The sequence below is a fragment of the Callorhinus ursinus genome, unplaced genomic scaffold (genome assembly GCF_003265705.2).
Source record: "Callorhinus ursinus isolate GAN/ISIS: 27379988/994484 unplaced genomic scaffold, GSC_fseal_2.0 scaffold12, whole genome shotgun sequence".
Classification (NCBI taxonomy): domain Eukaryota; kingdom Metazoa; phylum Chordata; class Mammalia; order Carnivora; family Otariidae; genus Callorhinus; species Callorhinus ursinus.
The window spans coordinates 15,368,515-15,384,127 of record NW_027397074.1 but is presented as its reverse complement, the minus strand read 5'-3'; the positions used below and the strand labels follow the sequence as shown (position 1 = coordinate 15,384,127).

The 15,613-nt window shown below is 41.5% G+C and overlaps 1 protein-coding gene across 6 annotated transcripts in view; it reads left to right on the top strand.

Annotated features, from left to right (window-relative positions):
- The window catches only part of LOC112824854 (phosphatidylcholine translocator ABCB4), a 58,335-nt gene extending 42,722 nt beyond the window's left edge, over positions 1–15,613 (top strand). For 5 of the 6 annotated variants that reach the window (XM_073898743.1, XM_073898742.1, XM_073898740.1 and 2 more), the window contains 6 exons: positions 4,995–5,135; positions 7,393–7,549; positions 9,089–9,286; positions 10,746–10,952; positions 14,777–14,923; positions 15,366–15,613. In XM_073898743.1, coding sequence (XP_073754844.1) covers positions 4,995–5,135; positions 7,393–7,549; positions 9,089–9,286; positions 10,746–10,952; positions 14,777–14,923; positions 15,366–15,572 — 1,057 coding nt within the window. In that variant the 3' untranslated portion in view covers positions 15,573–15,613. Of the gene's footprint in view, positions 1–4,994; positions 5,136–7,392; positions 7,595–9,088; positions 9,287–10,745; positions 10,953–14,776; positions 14,924–15,365 lie in introns of those variants that run through there. The other variant, XM_073898744.1, reaches the window with a different exon arrangement.

Sequence of the window (15,613 nt, the reverse complement as noted above, 5' to 3'; positions counted from 1 at the left end):
GGAGGTTTTTGATCACTGCTTCAATCTCATTACTGGTTATTGGCCTATTCAGGTTGTCAATTTCTTCCTGTTTCAGTCTTGGCAGTTTATAGGTTTCCAGGCATCCATTTCTTCCAGGTTGCTTAATTTATTGGCCTATGGGGGCACCTGGGTGGCTCAGTCATTAAGCGTCTGCCTTCGGCTCAGGTCATGATCCCAGGGTTCTGGGATCAAGCCCCGCATCGGGCTCCCTGCTTGGCAGGAAGCCTGCTTCTCCCTCTCCCTCTCCCCCTGCCTGTGTTCATGCTCTATGTCTCTCTCTGTCAAATAAATAAAAAAATTTTTTTTAAATTTATTGGCATATAGTTGTGATAATAATTTCTAATCATTGTTTCTATTTCCTTGGTTTTAGTCATGATCACTCCCCGTTCAGTCATTTTATTAATTTAGGTCCTTTATCTTTTTTTTGGATAAGTCTGGCCAGTGGTTTATCGATCTTGTTAATTCTTTCAAAGAACTGGCTTCTAGTTTCTACTATGATCTCTCCCTTTTCATTCATAATTTTATTAATTTGGGTCCTTTCTCTTTTGGATAAGTCTGGCCAGTGGTTTATCAATCTTATTCTTTCAAAGAACCAGCTTCTAGTTTCATTGATCTGATCTACTGTGTTTCTGGTTTCTAATTCATTGATCTCCGCTCTGATCTTAGTTATTTCTCTTCTAATGCATGGCTTAGGCATCATTTGTTGCTTTTTCTCTAGTTCTTTAAGGTGTAGAGTTATTTGATGAATTCGGGATTTTTCTGGTTTTTTTTGAGTGAGGCTTGGATGGCTATGTATTTCCCCCTTAGGACCGCCTTTGCAGTATCCCACAGGTTTTGGACTGATGTGTTTTCATTCTTAGTGGTTTCCATGAATTGTTTAAGTTCTTCTTTGATTTCCTGGTTGGCCCAAACATTCTTGGGCAGAGTGGTCTTTAGCTTCCAAGTGTTTGAATTTCTTCCAAATTTTTTCTTGTGATTGAGTTCCAGTTTTAAAGCATGATGGTCTGAGAATATGCAGGGAATAATCTCAATCCTTTGGTATCGGTTGAGACCTGATTTGTGACCCAGTATGGAAAAAGTCCCCTGTGTGCTTGAGAAGAATGAGTGTTCTGTTGTTTTAGGGTGGAATGTTCTGTCCATCTGGTCCAGTGTGTCCTTCAAAATTCTTTTTTCTTTGTTGATTTTCTGCTTAGATGATCTATTGATGAGAGTGGAGTATTGAGGTCTCCTACAATTAACATATTATGAATCATTATCAATCATTAACACATTATCGACATATTATTCAATAAGTTGGCTTATGTAGATGGCTGCTACCATGTTGGGAGCGTAGATATTTATAATTGTTAGATCTTCTTGTTGGATAGACCCTTTAAGAATGATATAGTGTCCTTCTGTGTCTCTAACTACAGTCTTTAACTTAAAATCAAATTTGTCTGATATAAGGATTGCTACCCCAGCTTTCTTTTGAGGTCTGCTGGCATGGAAGATGGATCTCCATCCCTTCACGTTCAGTCTGGATGTATCTTTAGGTTCAAAATGAGTCTCTTGTAGACAGCATATGGACGGGTCCTGTCTTTTTATCCAGTCTGCAACCCTGTGCCGTTTTATGGGAGCATTTAGGCTATTCACATTGAGAGTGATTATTGGAAGATATGAATTTATTGTCATCGTGTTGCCTGTGAAGACCTTGTTTCTATAGGTTGTCTCTGTAAATTTCTGTTCTCCATCACTCTTGGGGTCTTTCTCCTTTTATAGAACCCCCCTTAATATTTCTTGGAGGGCCGGCTTTGTGGTCACATATTCTTTCAGTTTCTGCCGGTCTTGGAAGCTCTGCATCACTCCATCCATTCTAAATGACAGCCTTGCCAGATAAAGTATTCTTGGCTGCATGTTCCTCTCGTTTAGTACCCTGAATATGTGTTGCCGGCCCTTTCTGGCTTGCCAGGTCTCTGTGGATAGGTCTGATGTTATTCTGATGTTCCTCCCTCTGTACATAAGGAATCTCTTCCCCCTAACTGCCCTTAAGATGGTTTCCTTGGTTCTAAGATTTGCAAGTTTTACTATAACATGCCGGGGTGTTCACCTGTTTTCCTTGATTTTGGGAGGGGCCCTCTCTGCCTCTAAGACACGAATGTTTGTTTCATTCCCCAGATTAGGGAAGTTCTCAGCTACGATTTGCTCAAATACCATCTTCTAGTCCTCTCTCTCTCTCTCTCCACCCCCTCAGGGATCCCAATAATTCTGACACTGGAACGCTTCATGGTGTCACTTATTTCTCTGATTCTATTTTCATGGATTTTGTGTTGTTTCTCCTGGCCTCCTCTTTATCCTTCTTTTCTGTCAACTGGTCTTCTAGATCACTAATTTGTTCTTCTAGATTACTAATTCGTTCTTTTAGATCACTAATTCGTTCTTCTGCCCCATTTACCCTAGCTGTTAGATTATCTAGATTAGATTGGATCTCATTGACAGCATTTTTAAATTGTGCCAGCTCAGCTTTCATTTCTGCCCTTAGAGACTCTATGTTGCCATTAATCAATTTCTCCATTCTAGCTATCGTCTTCACAACTGCTACCCTGAATTCCATCTCCGACATCTTGGTTATATCTGTCTCCATTGTAAATCTGTGGCAGAAGTCATAGTCTCTGAGTCTTTCCTATTTTGGGGGTTCCTCCTCCTAGTCATTCTGTTGAGGGGTGGTTGAGGGAGTGTACAGAGTCCAAATTATTGACACAACCCAAGCAAGATGCACCTGTTTTTAGGGACCTTAGGGTTGCTGGCCTCTTGTTCTCCCAGCCTGTCTTCTGGGGGAGGGGCCTGCCATGCTGTTACTCAAGCAACCCTGTTTGGGCGGAGTTGCCCTGCCCCCTGTGGGGGGGGTGGGCTCAGTGAAAACCGCTTTTTAGGGGGCTTTTGTTCTCTGGCAGCTTTCCCTGGCGGTTTTCTGCGTCTCTTCTGAGAGAGCAGAAGAGACCGTTTCCAACCCTCTGCCTCAGAGCAGAGAGGTCGCAGTCTGTTCTCCAGTGAGCTCTCCAGGCCACAATCCCTTCGTTTCTGTCTGTGCTGCTATAAACTGCAGTGTCCTGGGTTGTGCGCCCCTCAGCAGTGCTCCCAGTCCTCGCCCCAACGCCTCCAGGTTGGGGCACGTCTCCGCCCTTTGTACTTCTAAAACTGCCAGCCGCCCTCAGTTCACATGTGCGGTCCCACTGCTCCTGGTTTCAGTCCGGGGGACTACCCTAAAGTCCTTTCCCCATCGCTACCCGTCTGCAAGTCTGTGCCCCATCCCCATTGCGGGAGGCTAGTGTTCACCAGTGGTGTAGGATCGCCACAGCTCCCTCCTTCCATTTATCTTCCAATATCTGCCCACAGAATCATGGTTCCCCACTTCATAGCTCAAAACCAACCAACTGCGATACTCTCTAGAGATCCAGATCTATCTTCTTATATCTCAGGCTGATCTCGTGGGTATTCAGAGTGGTTTGGTAGATATCCAGCTCAATTCTGGGGACTGGTTGGAATAGGGTCCCCACTCCTCTGCCATCTTTTCCTCCTCCCAGATTTTTACATCTCTTGTGAAAAGAACAGAGCGGGGGGGGTCTCCGAGACTGAACAGGTACAGACGACTGTGCCAGTGTGTGCTCCTCGGTGCAGGCAGCGTCAACAACCTCTCTGGGCGATGGAAAATATTGCAGGGAATTCTTCAAACTCGCATTTTCTTGGAATTGTGTAGACTGAACTAAGGATGAGACTTAGTATTTGGCTAGAGTATCCCTTTTTTTCTCTGGATGAGGACCAGATCCAACCTCCTCATGAAACCCATGCCTAGTCTATTTCACTGGTTCATAATTGAGCAATTTAAGAAACTCCCAGTGGCATGATTGGCTACTTGCTTCCAACCAGGACCTGTTCTTATAAATGAATATATTTTAACACTAACAAAAGTGAACACAACTTAGACTATACAGCTTTGCAGACTAGAACAGTAGCTTGAATGCTTACAAATTTGAGAAGGGAAAAGTGAGATTTTCACTTTATTCCATCTCCTTAGTTACATATACTTAATGAAAGTACATTTTTCTCTCCATTTGATGTAAATATATGTGCATCATGTAAATATATATGTGCCATTACCTAAGACTTATGGTTAATTTGAACTTCAAGGGACTTAAGGAAGAGCTAATTTTTAATTTGATTATAATTCAAAGATGGAAGAGCACTGCAAAATAATAATTTTAAGTAAGGTAAGACCATTCTCACAGCATGTAAATTAAAATATCCAAATCAGTTAATAGTTTGAATTTTTCCAAAGTCTTTCCAAATGCCTTCCTTCTAATCTGGGAGTAAATAAATCACTGTTCTCTTGGAGGATGTACAATACAAAGTATAATAAAGTAGCTATACTGATAAAGGATAGCATGTGGTCTAATTAGAAAATATTGCAAAATGAACTGTATTGGGACTGGTGGGATCTAGCTCAGGGAAGAACTTCTCATGTGTGTCTGTATGTACCTCAGTGACCCTGTTTTTCTGAATCTGAAACATGAATTGTGACATGAGACTATAACTAGTCACAGAAGATAAGGTAATACCTAAGAAATCGCATTCAGACAATTCAAACTTTAGTTCTCACTTTGACATCCTCCATATTTTTTTATTCAACAGTCATGTTTATATCATAGGGGTTGAATTTCTGATTGACTAGATATTAACATGTAATAATATCAGCAACTGTCAATTGAAAAATCAATATGAGGCACTATGCTAGACATTTATATTGTTTGTTTAGTTCTCAATTCTGCATCATATTGGTTATCCCCATTATATAAATCAGAAAACTGATACACAGAGAAGTTGTCATGTACTCAAACTAACAGAAGGGAGGCAGAATATATACCCAGGTCCACCACACTTAGAAGCTGTGCTAAGAGAGGCCAAAGAGATGATTATGAATATACTAATTTGCCTTTCAGGAATTCTGTGCAGAAGGCACACATCTATGGAATCACTTTTAGTATTTCACAAGCATTTATGTATTTTTCCTATGCTGGTTGTTTTCGATTTGGCGCCTACCTCATTGTGAATGGACATATGCACTTTAGAGATGTTATTCTGTAAGTAATTTTAAAAATAAAAGATTCTATGTGGTTTTAGTAGGTCTATGCAAAATTGGAGAGTTGGGGGGGGACTCATTTGTTCTAAAATGAGGTCAGAGTTGAATCTACCACAGAAATCTGATCTTAATAATAGTACAAGTACAGTTGCATAATCCAAGTGGACTAAACCAAGTTCATAAAAAAAGATCATAAACCAGAATTGTAGTAATGCATAGTACTCCAGTCAGGAGGATAGCAAACTTTGTGCAGTGTAGGCTGAAATAAATCATAATGAGAAAACTGCTAGTTACCTTGGACTCAAACCAGAGGGTTAAATAGCTTACTATTGATCTGCAACCACAAGATGGTGTTGATAAAGGGATGGGAATGTTTGACTGAAATCTGGCAAAGCCCTCTTCCCCTGACTGGGCCTGAGATGACCCTGCCAACATTTGGGTTAGTAGCCTCTCCTTTTGTCTTGGTTTCCAAGGCTAACCAGTGGTCTTTCTAATTGATGCATTCGTCTTTTCAAAATATGCTAACTACATTCAGTTAGGTTGTGTTTCTGTCTTGCGAAAGGGAAGCCATTCTTTTTAAGACCGCTTGGCATATTTCTGCTCTGGTGGAATGATCTTAAAGTAGTCGTGGACAGCCTCTTTTTTGAACAGGGGGAGGACAAGGAAAGTGTTTTCATCCAAAATGAAAATAACTGTTAAAAAAGTATATATAATCTTCATATCATTCAGTATCCCAGCAGGAAACAAATATCCCTTCAGATGGGGTAACTAAGGAGAGTGCTAAAGGGTCTGTTTACAAAAGTGTGAGAAGTGTTAAGGTGAGCAGTACCCAGGAGAGCTGTCAACTACCAAGCAGTTCCTAGCTACAAACCAGTAAGACCCTCAGCCTAAAGGGCAAGAGGAGGGAAGGATTTTCAGAACCCAGCATAGGGGACTTCTGTGGTCCTTGGGGCAGGGACACCACCCGCACAATCTAACCAGAAAGAAGCCAACAAACGCCCTCACCTCCGGCTGGTGCCTGTCATTGCCAAACCCCTTCAGAAGCCAGGGGACAGGAAAAACCTTTTGATGCAGTCCAGGAAGGTCAGGAAGGTCAGCCTCTCAGGCAGGGAGTGGGGTGGGACAAGATAGAGGTGGGTAGGGAGCAGAGAGTGGTTTCGGAGGGACAAATGGCAATATCCAGCTCCGGGCATTACAGCTTAGAGTACTTCTATTGTCTAGAAGAGTATCACTGAGGAAATGGGCCCTGCTTTTTTTTGTTTTTTGTTTCTACCATTAAAAAATTAAGTTCTAGATAATTGGAAGACAACTTTTTAGTCTTCTTTGTTAAATCTCGATGATAGGCTATATAAGAAAGTTAGGCAGCAAGCAACATGTGGGTTGTTCATCACTATTTTAAAATTTAATTTTTGGTAACCAACCTTAACCAAGTATTTAAGGGAGAGCCTTACTATACCCACCATTCCTGCCCCCCTTCCCCTGTACTTAAAACACATTTTATTATCTTCGATTTAGAAGTTTGGGAAATGAAACATTTCTTTAAGTTCTCCAGTATTACTAGATAAACAATTTCCTCCCCTCCCCTTGTTCTCGGGGAGCTCAGGTCTCAGGAGTAAATAGCCTCCTGGAGATGGAGATCTCAGAATCTGAAGCCCTTCCTAAAAGATGTTATCTCTTTCCAGTCTTCAAAGAGCGTATCACTGGAAAACAGAACCTTAGCTGAGGACGAATGTTTTTCTCAGTGTAGCGCCAATCGTTCCCTTAATTGTAAGAGAAAAACGGGTTGTAGTAAAGGCTCATTTTCCCTAAGCAGGTTCTGTAACTGCAGCGCGCAGTACTGGGTGTGTGGGAGCACAGGAGAAACTACGAACTGGCAGTCAGGGCCAGCGATGCAGTAGGAAGCGTCACTCCTTGTCCGACGCTGACGAGGGCCCTCCAGCACTCTGTGCTTCAGTCCCCTCAAGTCCAGAGAGTATAGAACCAGTCACTAAAATTGCTGGAGGTCACAAGTTAGTTACCAGCCACCTCCCGAAAGACAAGAACTGTGGAAAGTTGCAGGAACTCTGGCCTCTCCTCTAGGTTTCTTTGGTTAATGGAATTTCATGGAAATGTGTGTAGTGGTTTTGGCAGGGGGTCATTGGAGGGGTGCCTGTGGGAGTAGAGAACATGGGCACTGGTAAGCGGTTCGTATTTGGACTTTGGAACCTCACAGAGCTAATTATAGAAGCTAAGTTGTTAATTCCCCGACTTCTGTCCAGGGTGTTCTCAGCAATTGTGTTCGGTGCAGTGGCTCTAGGACACGCCAGCTCCTTTGCTCCAGACTATGCTAAAGCCAAGCTGTCGGCAGCCCACTTATTCATGCTGCTGGAGAGACCACCTCTGATTGACAGCTACAGTGAAGAAGGCCTGAGGCCTGTGAGTTCTGCCGCCTGACGAATGCTTGGTTAATTTTTCCTCAAGGTTTGCTATCTGCTCCATGATCACCACAGGAAAAAATTGTCATGATTACACTGACCTATATTTAGCTTACTCTGTGATATTTATAGGCCTAATATTTGGCCAACGTTCTTAACATTTTAAAATTTCATATGGGGGCGGGGGGTGGGGGACACCTGGGTAGCTCAGGGGGTTAAGCGTCTGCCTTCGGCTCAAGTCATGATCCCGGAGCCCCAGGATCAAGCCCCGAGTCAGGCTCCCTGCTCGACAGGGAGTCTGCTTCTCCTGCTCCTGCTCCCCTGGCTTGTGCTTTCTCTCTGTCAAATAAATAAATAAAAATAAATATCTTAAAAAAATAAAATTTCATAGGGGGTTTCAAGGATTCTGAAGTTGAGCACATCAAAAGTAAAGAAAGGGGTATGTGGCTGGCTCAGTCAGTTGAACATGTGACTCTTGATCTTGGGTCATGAGTCAAGCCCCACGTTAGGCATAAAGTTTATTACCTAATTTTTTTTAAATTTAAAACTAAAACCACGTGTATTGAATGAAAATCATAATAGTAAACTTTTTTTAAAGATTTTATTTATTTGACAGAGAGCACAAGCTGGGGAAGCGGCAGGCAGAGGGAGAGGAAGAAGCAGGCTCCCTGCTTCTGAGCAGGGAGCCTGACACGGAACTCGATCCCAGGACCCTGGGATCACGACCTGAGCTGAAGGCAGATGCTTAAAGACTGAGCCACCCAGGCGCCCCCGTAATAATAAACTTCAAGAAAAGTTAAAAAAAAAAATCCAGATGTACTAGAACTGAGTAATTTCCATGAAAAATGTTAATTATTGCTGCATGAAGGTATATGCATGTAACTCTGTATGTAAAGGCAAATAGCAATGTGGCTTTAATCACATTTTGTAATGACCAAGTTATAAATGGTAAGAAAGCAACTTTATTCACATTAAGAGTAATAATCCTATGCTATCTCCAAAGTTAACTCAAATTTAGATCTGAGTGTTCTTTGTATGACACAAGCTGCTGCCCGTATTAATGCATGAGCAGCGGGATACGTAGACAGCTTTTCTGGGACTTTATCGTGGATTTCGTGTGCTGAGAAAATTCCTGTGCCCTGTGAATAAGCTAAAGAGGTGGCCAGGGTTTGAGATAAGGGCTGTCCCCTGAGACCTCAGGTAGATGCTGTGCCAAATTCCCAAGCCTTTGAGCCTTGGGCCACTGGCTTCCCTCTAGCCTCAGAACCATCACTTGGGAAATCTAAATATTTGTCTAAAAGACCAGAAATTGAGTTTGGATAACATCTCTCTCTAATGTGACTCTGTCTGGTCTAAATTTTACCCCCATCTTCATTTTATAGAACAACAGCTTGCTTTCAGTAGTTACTTGTACCGACACTTAGACTGAATGTGAATTTTATGTTCCTCTCCTACACTCTTTGGTCAAGTTTCTGTGAAATCCTTCTTCTTCCAATTATTATCAGACTAATCATAATAGCAACATTAAACTTTGTTTTAGGATAAATTTGAAGGAAACGTGACATTTAACGAAGTCGTGTTCAACTATCCCACTCGGCCAGACATCCCGGTGCTTCAGGGGCTGAGCCTCGAGGTGAAGAAGGGCCAGACGCTGGCTCTGGTGGGTAGCAGCGGCTGTGGGAAGAGCACGGTGGTCCAGCTCCTGGAGCGGTTCTATGACCCCCTGGCTGGTACAGTGGTGAGCACGATTTAAGTCAGTCACCTGATACAAGGTTTTATTTCAAATGGCTAATAAACCAATATTCTTCTAGGACAAATAAAGGCCTATAATCCTAGTTGATGCAATGACCACATTCTAAAAAAACCAAACCGGTACCCATACTCAGGCAAAGTTATGGGGACAAGAGGGTAGAACAGCTGGAGTTTAGTACAGTTCCAAAAATACCCAATATGAAGCTACCCTCTGCCCTGCCCTGGGCCTTTTGAGCCCGCCTGATCCTCCTAAATATTCACGTCCTGGTTTGTAAAGGTGAGCCACAAACTCTGGCCAGAATTCTAGGCAGACACCCAAGACAGGCTAGTACCTTCTTACTCCCTCCTGCCTCCTTCTGCCCTCTCTTTCAAACATGGAACTCAAGGCTTTTTGACTTGGACCCTCATCTCCAGCCCTTTCATACTTAGCTCTCCTCAGTGATTTCCTAGTATCTAGGTTCTGGCTCTCTGCCATGAGTGAACTCTGGGCTTTTACTGATAACGCCTGCATCTCCCATTACCTTGGGATGGCACCCACTCACCAAGCCCTCGGAGTCCCTCCCCATTTAGGCGGTCACCAAAGTGTTAAACCTTGTGTAGTTAGCTCTTTTCAGGAAATCTTATGCCTCCACTATTAAAACTACTCTGCAGGTATTAATACAGGCAAACCAGCTTGACAACACGATGTGCTGATACCATGCTAGAATTTCTTTCTTTATGGAGAGATCAAGACTAACCGAACTTGTTTTTATTCCTTCACCCAGAAGGAAGCTGCATTCTCAGCTGATACATCCCAAGACTCCTCTAGAAGCAACATGTCTCCTGCTTAAAGCAAACAAAAAAAATAAGACCACCACCACCACCACTATGTTCCCAAAGACCCTGTCCTTTGAGCTTGTTCACTTTCCATTGAACTCTTGTCCTCAGTGCTGTCAAAAAGAGAAATGGGAGAAGTTTAAGGCTGGTACTTCTCAGGGGAAGGAGTGGTAGAGGTAGGGCTGGAAGTAACCAGCTTGGAGAATCTGGGGCAATATTACTGATGAGCTTTTTTATCTGGCTGCCTGGAGGTGGGGGGAATAAAGTCAAGTTGAAATGTTGGAATCATTCTGGGAACAGCAGATACGAGTAGGACACCTAATTGCAGACTTCTTAGAGGCAAGATGGTATAATTGCCTGGCGGAGAGTAAATAAGGACAAAGAGGAATGTGGAAAGACAGGGCCAAATGGGCTATCATTTCATGAAGAAAGGATGGCCTAATCACTATAAAAATCCTTTTTTTGGCCTCCAGCACTGTAAGTGCTTAGAGGCTGTGAGCCTTGGTATTTCCCAAACCAATGATGCCCCCATGTCACGATCCTCCAAATGGTTAATCTGTTAATTTATGATTTAGGGCATTTTTTTTCTTTTTAAGCCCTTCTTATAGTTTGTGGACTTTGGTTTTCAGCTCCTAGATGGTCAAGAAGCAAAGAAACTTAACATCCAATGGCTCAGAGCCCACCTTGGAATTGTGTCCCAGGAGCCCGTCCTGTTTGACTGCAGCATTGCTGAGAATATTGCCTACGGAGACAACAGTCGGGTTGTATCACAGGATGAAATTGTGAATGCAGCCAAAGCAGCCAACATACATCCCTTCATTGAGACCTTACCCCATGTAAGTTAACTGGTAATTTCTTACGATGAAATCACAATGAACTACAAACTTTTCATTCTGAAAACCATTCCTAAAGTTAGTTGCACACAAACAAAATCTTACAAGAAAACTTTTCCATGTAGTAGCACTAGGACCTTGAACAACACACTGAACTGCATACCAAGTTCCTTATCGGCAACTGAGATTATCAGGTGTCAGGTCTAGATGTGATAAATGTAGTGAGAGGCAAATGAAGTGGTATTAATTGTAGGCACCATATCTCTGGTTGCAAACTGGTGGTTGGGGCTGCATTCAGATAGCAGTGATGTTTGATTTATCCTTTATAGTACTTGGATTTTTAATTATTTTTATTCTGAGATACACATTCATATGCAGTTGTAAGGAACAGAGATTTTATATACTCTTTACCTAGTTTCCTTCAGTGACATCTTGTCAAACTGTAATACAATATCCCCACCAGGATATTGATATTGATCTAATCCACTGATCTTATTCAGACCTCCAGTTTTCCTTGTAATCATTTGCATCTGTATTTAGTTCAGTGCAGTGTTATTGCATGTGTAGACTCACGTATCCACAACCAGTCACAATACAGAACATTTCCTTGTTAGCAGTGCAAAAATAAAATTAAATCATCCATCCAATACACTGAATGCTGACTCTGTGCCAGGCCCCATTTTGCAACGGTGTAAACAATTGTGAGAGACCACTGCTGACTTACTGGAACTTAGAACAATCTGATTAATACTCCCAAGGTTGTATTCTGAGTGTTTCTCCAAGGCAATAAAAGTATCTCCTATCAGGTCCTCTACACAAGGTTGTTCTTTGGGTTAGTCTATGAGCTTATCAGGAGATGGAATTTACTTAGCACTTACCAAGCTCATTGTAAATAAATATAATTCTTATTAAAAAAAATAGAGAACATTTCCATCACCACTCCAATCCCTCATGATGCCCTGTTAGAGTCACAACCCCCCCCTTCCCTTTTGTCCTCACACCACCCAACCTCTGGCAACCACTAACTGTTCTCCATTGCAGTAATTTTTTACTTTAAGAATGTCATTAAGCACACATACAATATATAACGTTTTGAGGTTAGCTTTTTCCACTCAGTGTAATTCCCTGAAGTTCTTGTATCTACAGTTCATTCTTTACTTCTTTAGTGGCATTCTTTTTTTTTTTTAAAGATTTTATTTGAGAGAGAGAGAGAATGAGAGATAGAGAGCACGAGAGGGAAGAGGGTCAGAGGGAGAAGCAGACTCCCCGCTGAGCAGGGAGCCCGATGTGGGACTCGATCCCGGGACTCCAGGATCATGACCTGAGCCGAAGGCAGTTGCTTAACCAACTGAGCCACCCAGGCGCCCCTAGTGGCATTCTTTTTAGTAGGATGATTAGGATTGTAAGATAGATATGGATTGTACCACAGTTTGGTTAACCATTCACCTGTTGAAATGTATCTAGGTTTCTAGGTTCTGGCTATTAAAAGTAAAGCTGCTGTAAATATTTCTGTACAGGTTTTAGTGTGAACCTGAGTTATTTGGGATAAATGCCCACAAGTTCAGTTGCTGGCCATATGGTAATTGCATGTTTAGCTTTCTAAGAAGCTGCCCACCTGGTTCCCAGAGTGGCTGTGCCATCTTTCACCTTCCTACCAATAAGTATGAATGAAACTCTCTGCCTTTTCCCCAGCATTTGCTGTTGTAATTCTGATAGACTGCAGTAAAGCTCATTGTGGTGGATTTCCTAATGGCAAATGATGTTGACTTTATTTTTTTTTATTAGCACGGGGAGGGGCAGAGGGAATCTTAAGTAGGGTCCGTGTCCCACGTGGAGTCTGATGCAAGAATCAATCTTATGCCCCTGAGACCACGATCTGAGCCGAAATCCAGACTCAGATGCTTGACTGAGCCACCCAGGAGCTCCGGGACATCTTTTTATATACTTGTCATCTGTATTTCCTTTTTGGTGAAATGCATTGTTTTTTGCCCATTTTCTAATTTTCTTTACATGTTGAGTTTTGAGAGAAATTTATATATATCTGTCCTTTGTCAGATATATAGTTTACAAATACTTTGTCCCAGTCGATAGCTTTTTTCATCCTTTAACAGGGTCATATGCAGAGCCATTTAATTTTGATAAGGTCCAATATCTTTCCTTTTGCGATTGTGCTTTTGGTATCAAATATAAGAACTCTTGCCTAGCCTAGGCCTTCTAGGTCCTAAAGAATTTCTCCATTTTTTTTTCCTTTAAAGTTTTATGATTTTACATTTTAGTCCATGATCCATTCTAAGTTCTTTTCTGTATAAGGTTTTTCTTTCATGTTGCATTTTATTCCTTTGGAGAGGACATATACTCTCCAGTTATGGTCCCAATTCTCCCCTGATAGCTTGTTATAGCTGCTCTGTCTGTAGCCAAAGTGCAGTGAAGTCAATATGGATTTGAAAAATAAGGAAAAGTTCAGTGAAACGATTTTCTTCAGTAATGGGTAAAGGTGAGTACTCCTGCAAAGATGATCTGAAGCCACTAAAAGTGATGGCAGTGATCATTAATCTTGTGGTACTGATCTAGCTTCGTATTCTGCTGTAATGAGCAATCACACTTAAAAACTTTCAAACCCTATGGACACCAGGGTGGTGTAGTCAGTTAAGCGTCCGACTCTTGGTTTCTGCTCAGGTCATGATCTCAGGGTTATGGGATGGAGCCACATGTCGGGCTTCCTGCTCTGTGCAGAGCCTGCTTGAGATTCTCTCTGTTCCTCTCCCTCTGCCCCTCCTGCTTGTGCTCTCTCAAAGAAAGAAATCTTCAATGAAAAACAAACCTTTCAAACCCTCCATGTTAGTTAGCCTTACCCTTAACAGGTAGTCACGGACTTCAAGGATAGGATTTGATTAATAGAAAAACTTTGCTGAGGGGCGCCTGGGTGGCTCAGTTGGTTAAGCGACTGCCTTCGGCTCAGGTCATGATCCTGGAGTCCCTGGATCGAGTCCCACATCGGGCTCCCTGCTCAGCAGGGAGTCTCCTTCTCCCTCTGACCCTCTTCCCTCTCGTGCTCTCTCTCAAATAAATAAATAAAATCTTTAAAAAAAAAACTGTGCTGATACTGGACTTTAGGACATTAATTCACATTACTACATAAGCGCTGCAGTACTTCTTTGGCTCTTTATTCATTCTACACGTTTTCAGCCTAGAATGTTCTTTCTCATGATCCAGCTTCCCAACATATGTACAAAGCTGTCTTTCCTTCATGCATTTCTCCCTTCTGTTCCTCCCTTATCTCCATAATTTTTATTTGCTTCTTTTGATCTTTCATATGCATGTTGCATATACCTCTCATTTGGTACATACTGGACTTTAGACTGAATGTGATACATTCAGTTTTTCTCATCGCATTATAAATTCCTTCAGGGTAGGAATTTTTGTATTTCTTAAAGTTTTTGGTATAATAATAAACTAGGCTCCATGTGGGTCATATGAATGTTTCACATTAAATATCTCTAATCTTTTTAGGACCCAACACATAAGATCAATTGGCATTATGAGAATGGTAGGAATTTGGGGATTCAGTGCTCAAGTTGCTGGTTGCAGAAGACCACTAAGAACTAAAGTAACTAGTTTTCTAGTTTGACTCTGAAAATGAGTATTCTCTTAAGTGGGAAAAATACTAAATGGATCACTATGTAGCTGTTATAGCAACTTTTGTTTATAAATGTTTTTTCCTGTGTAAGTAGAACTATCAAATATTAAGAAGTACAAGTTTATGCAGTATACCATTAGTAATTTTTTGGGTTAGGACTTGATTAACTTTACTAATGGCTAACTTGCAGAAATATGAAACAAGAGTGGGAGATAAGGGAACTCAGCTCTCAGGAGGTCAAAAACAGAGGATTGCTATTGCTCGAGCCCTCATCAGACAACCTCAAATCCTATTGTTGGATGAAGCTACATCAGCTCTGGATACTGAAAGTGAAAAGGTGGGGCCTCTCTGCTCAAGTTCCATTTCATTTGTACAGTAGAAGTTTTTTGGTCATGAAAAAAATAGAAATTTACTGGTTATATTTTGAAGTAAAAAAAAAAAAAAACAACCTTATTCCTTCCAGTAGTTTCCAAATTTTGTAAAATGATCTTAATTTCATAAGCCAAAAGAAAAGCATTCAAAAGAAAACTGCCTACCTCACATTTTTAGCACCTTAATCATGAAAAACTAGAAGATAAAATAATACAAGGGAACTAGTAAGATACATTCATGGACAGAAAATTTAAATACTTGTGATTTAGTGTGAGAATTAGTTTTTAGACTAAAAAGGAACTAACTAGACTATAATGCCATTTATGTAAAAATACACATGCATAATAAAAGGTAACATTTTGCTGGGATGGTAAAGGTTTAAGACTTCTGTTCTGATTCACCATTAGAGTGTCCAAGCAGCCCTGGACAAAGCCAGAGAAGGCCGCACCTGCATCGTGATCGCTCACCGCCTGTCCACCATCCAGAACGCAGACTTAATAGTGGTGTTTCAGAATGGCAAGGTCAAGGAGCATGGCACGCATCAACAGTTGCTGGCTCAGAAAGGCATCTATTTTTCCATGGTCAGTGTCCAGGCTGGGACACAGAACTTATGAACTCTTGTTAGATCTTAAAAATAAATTCAAATTATAACTTT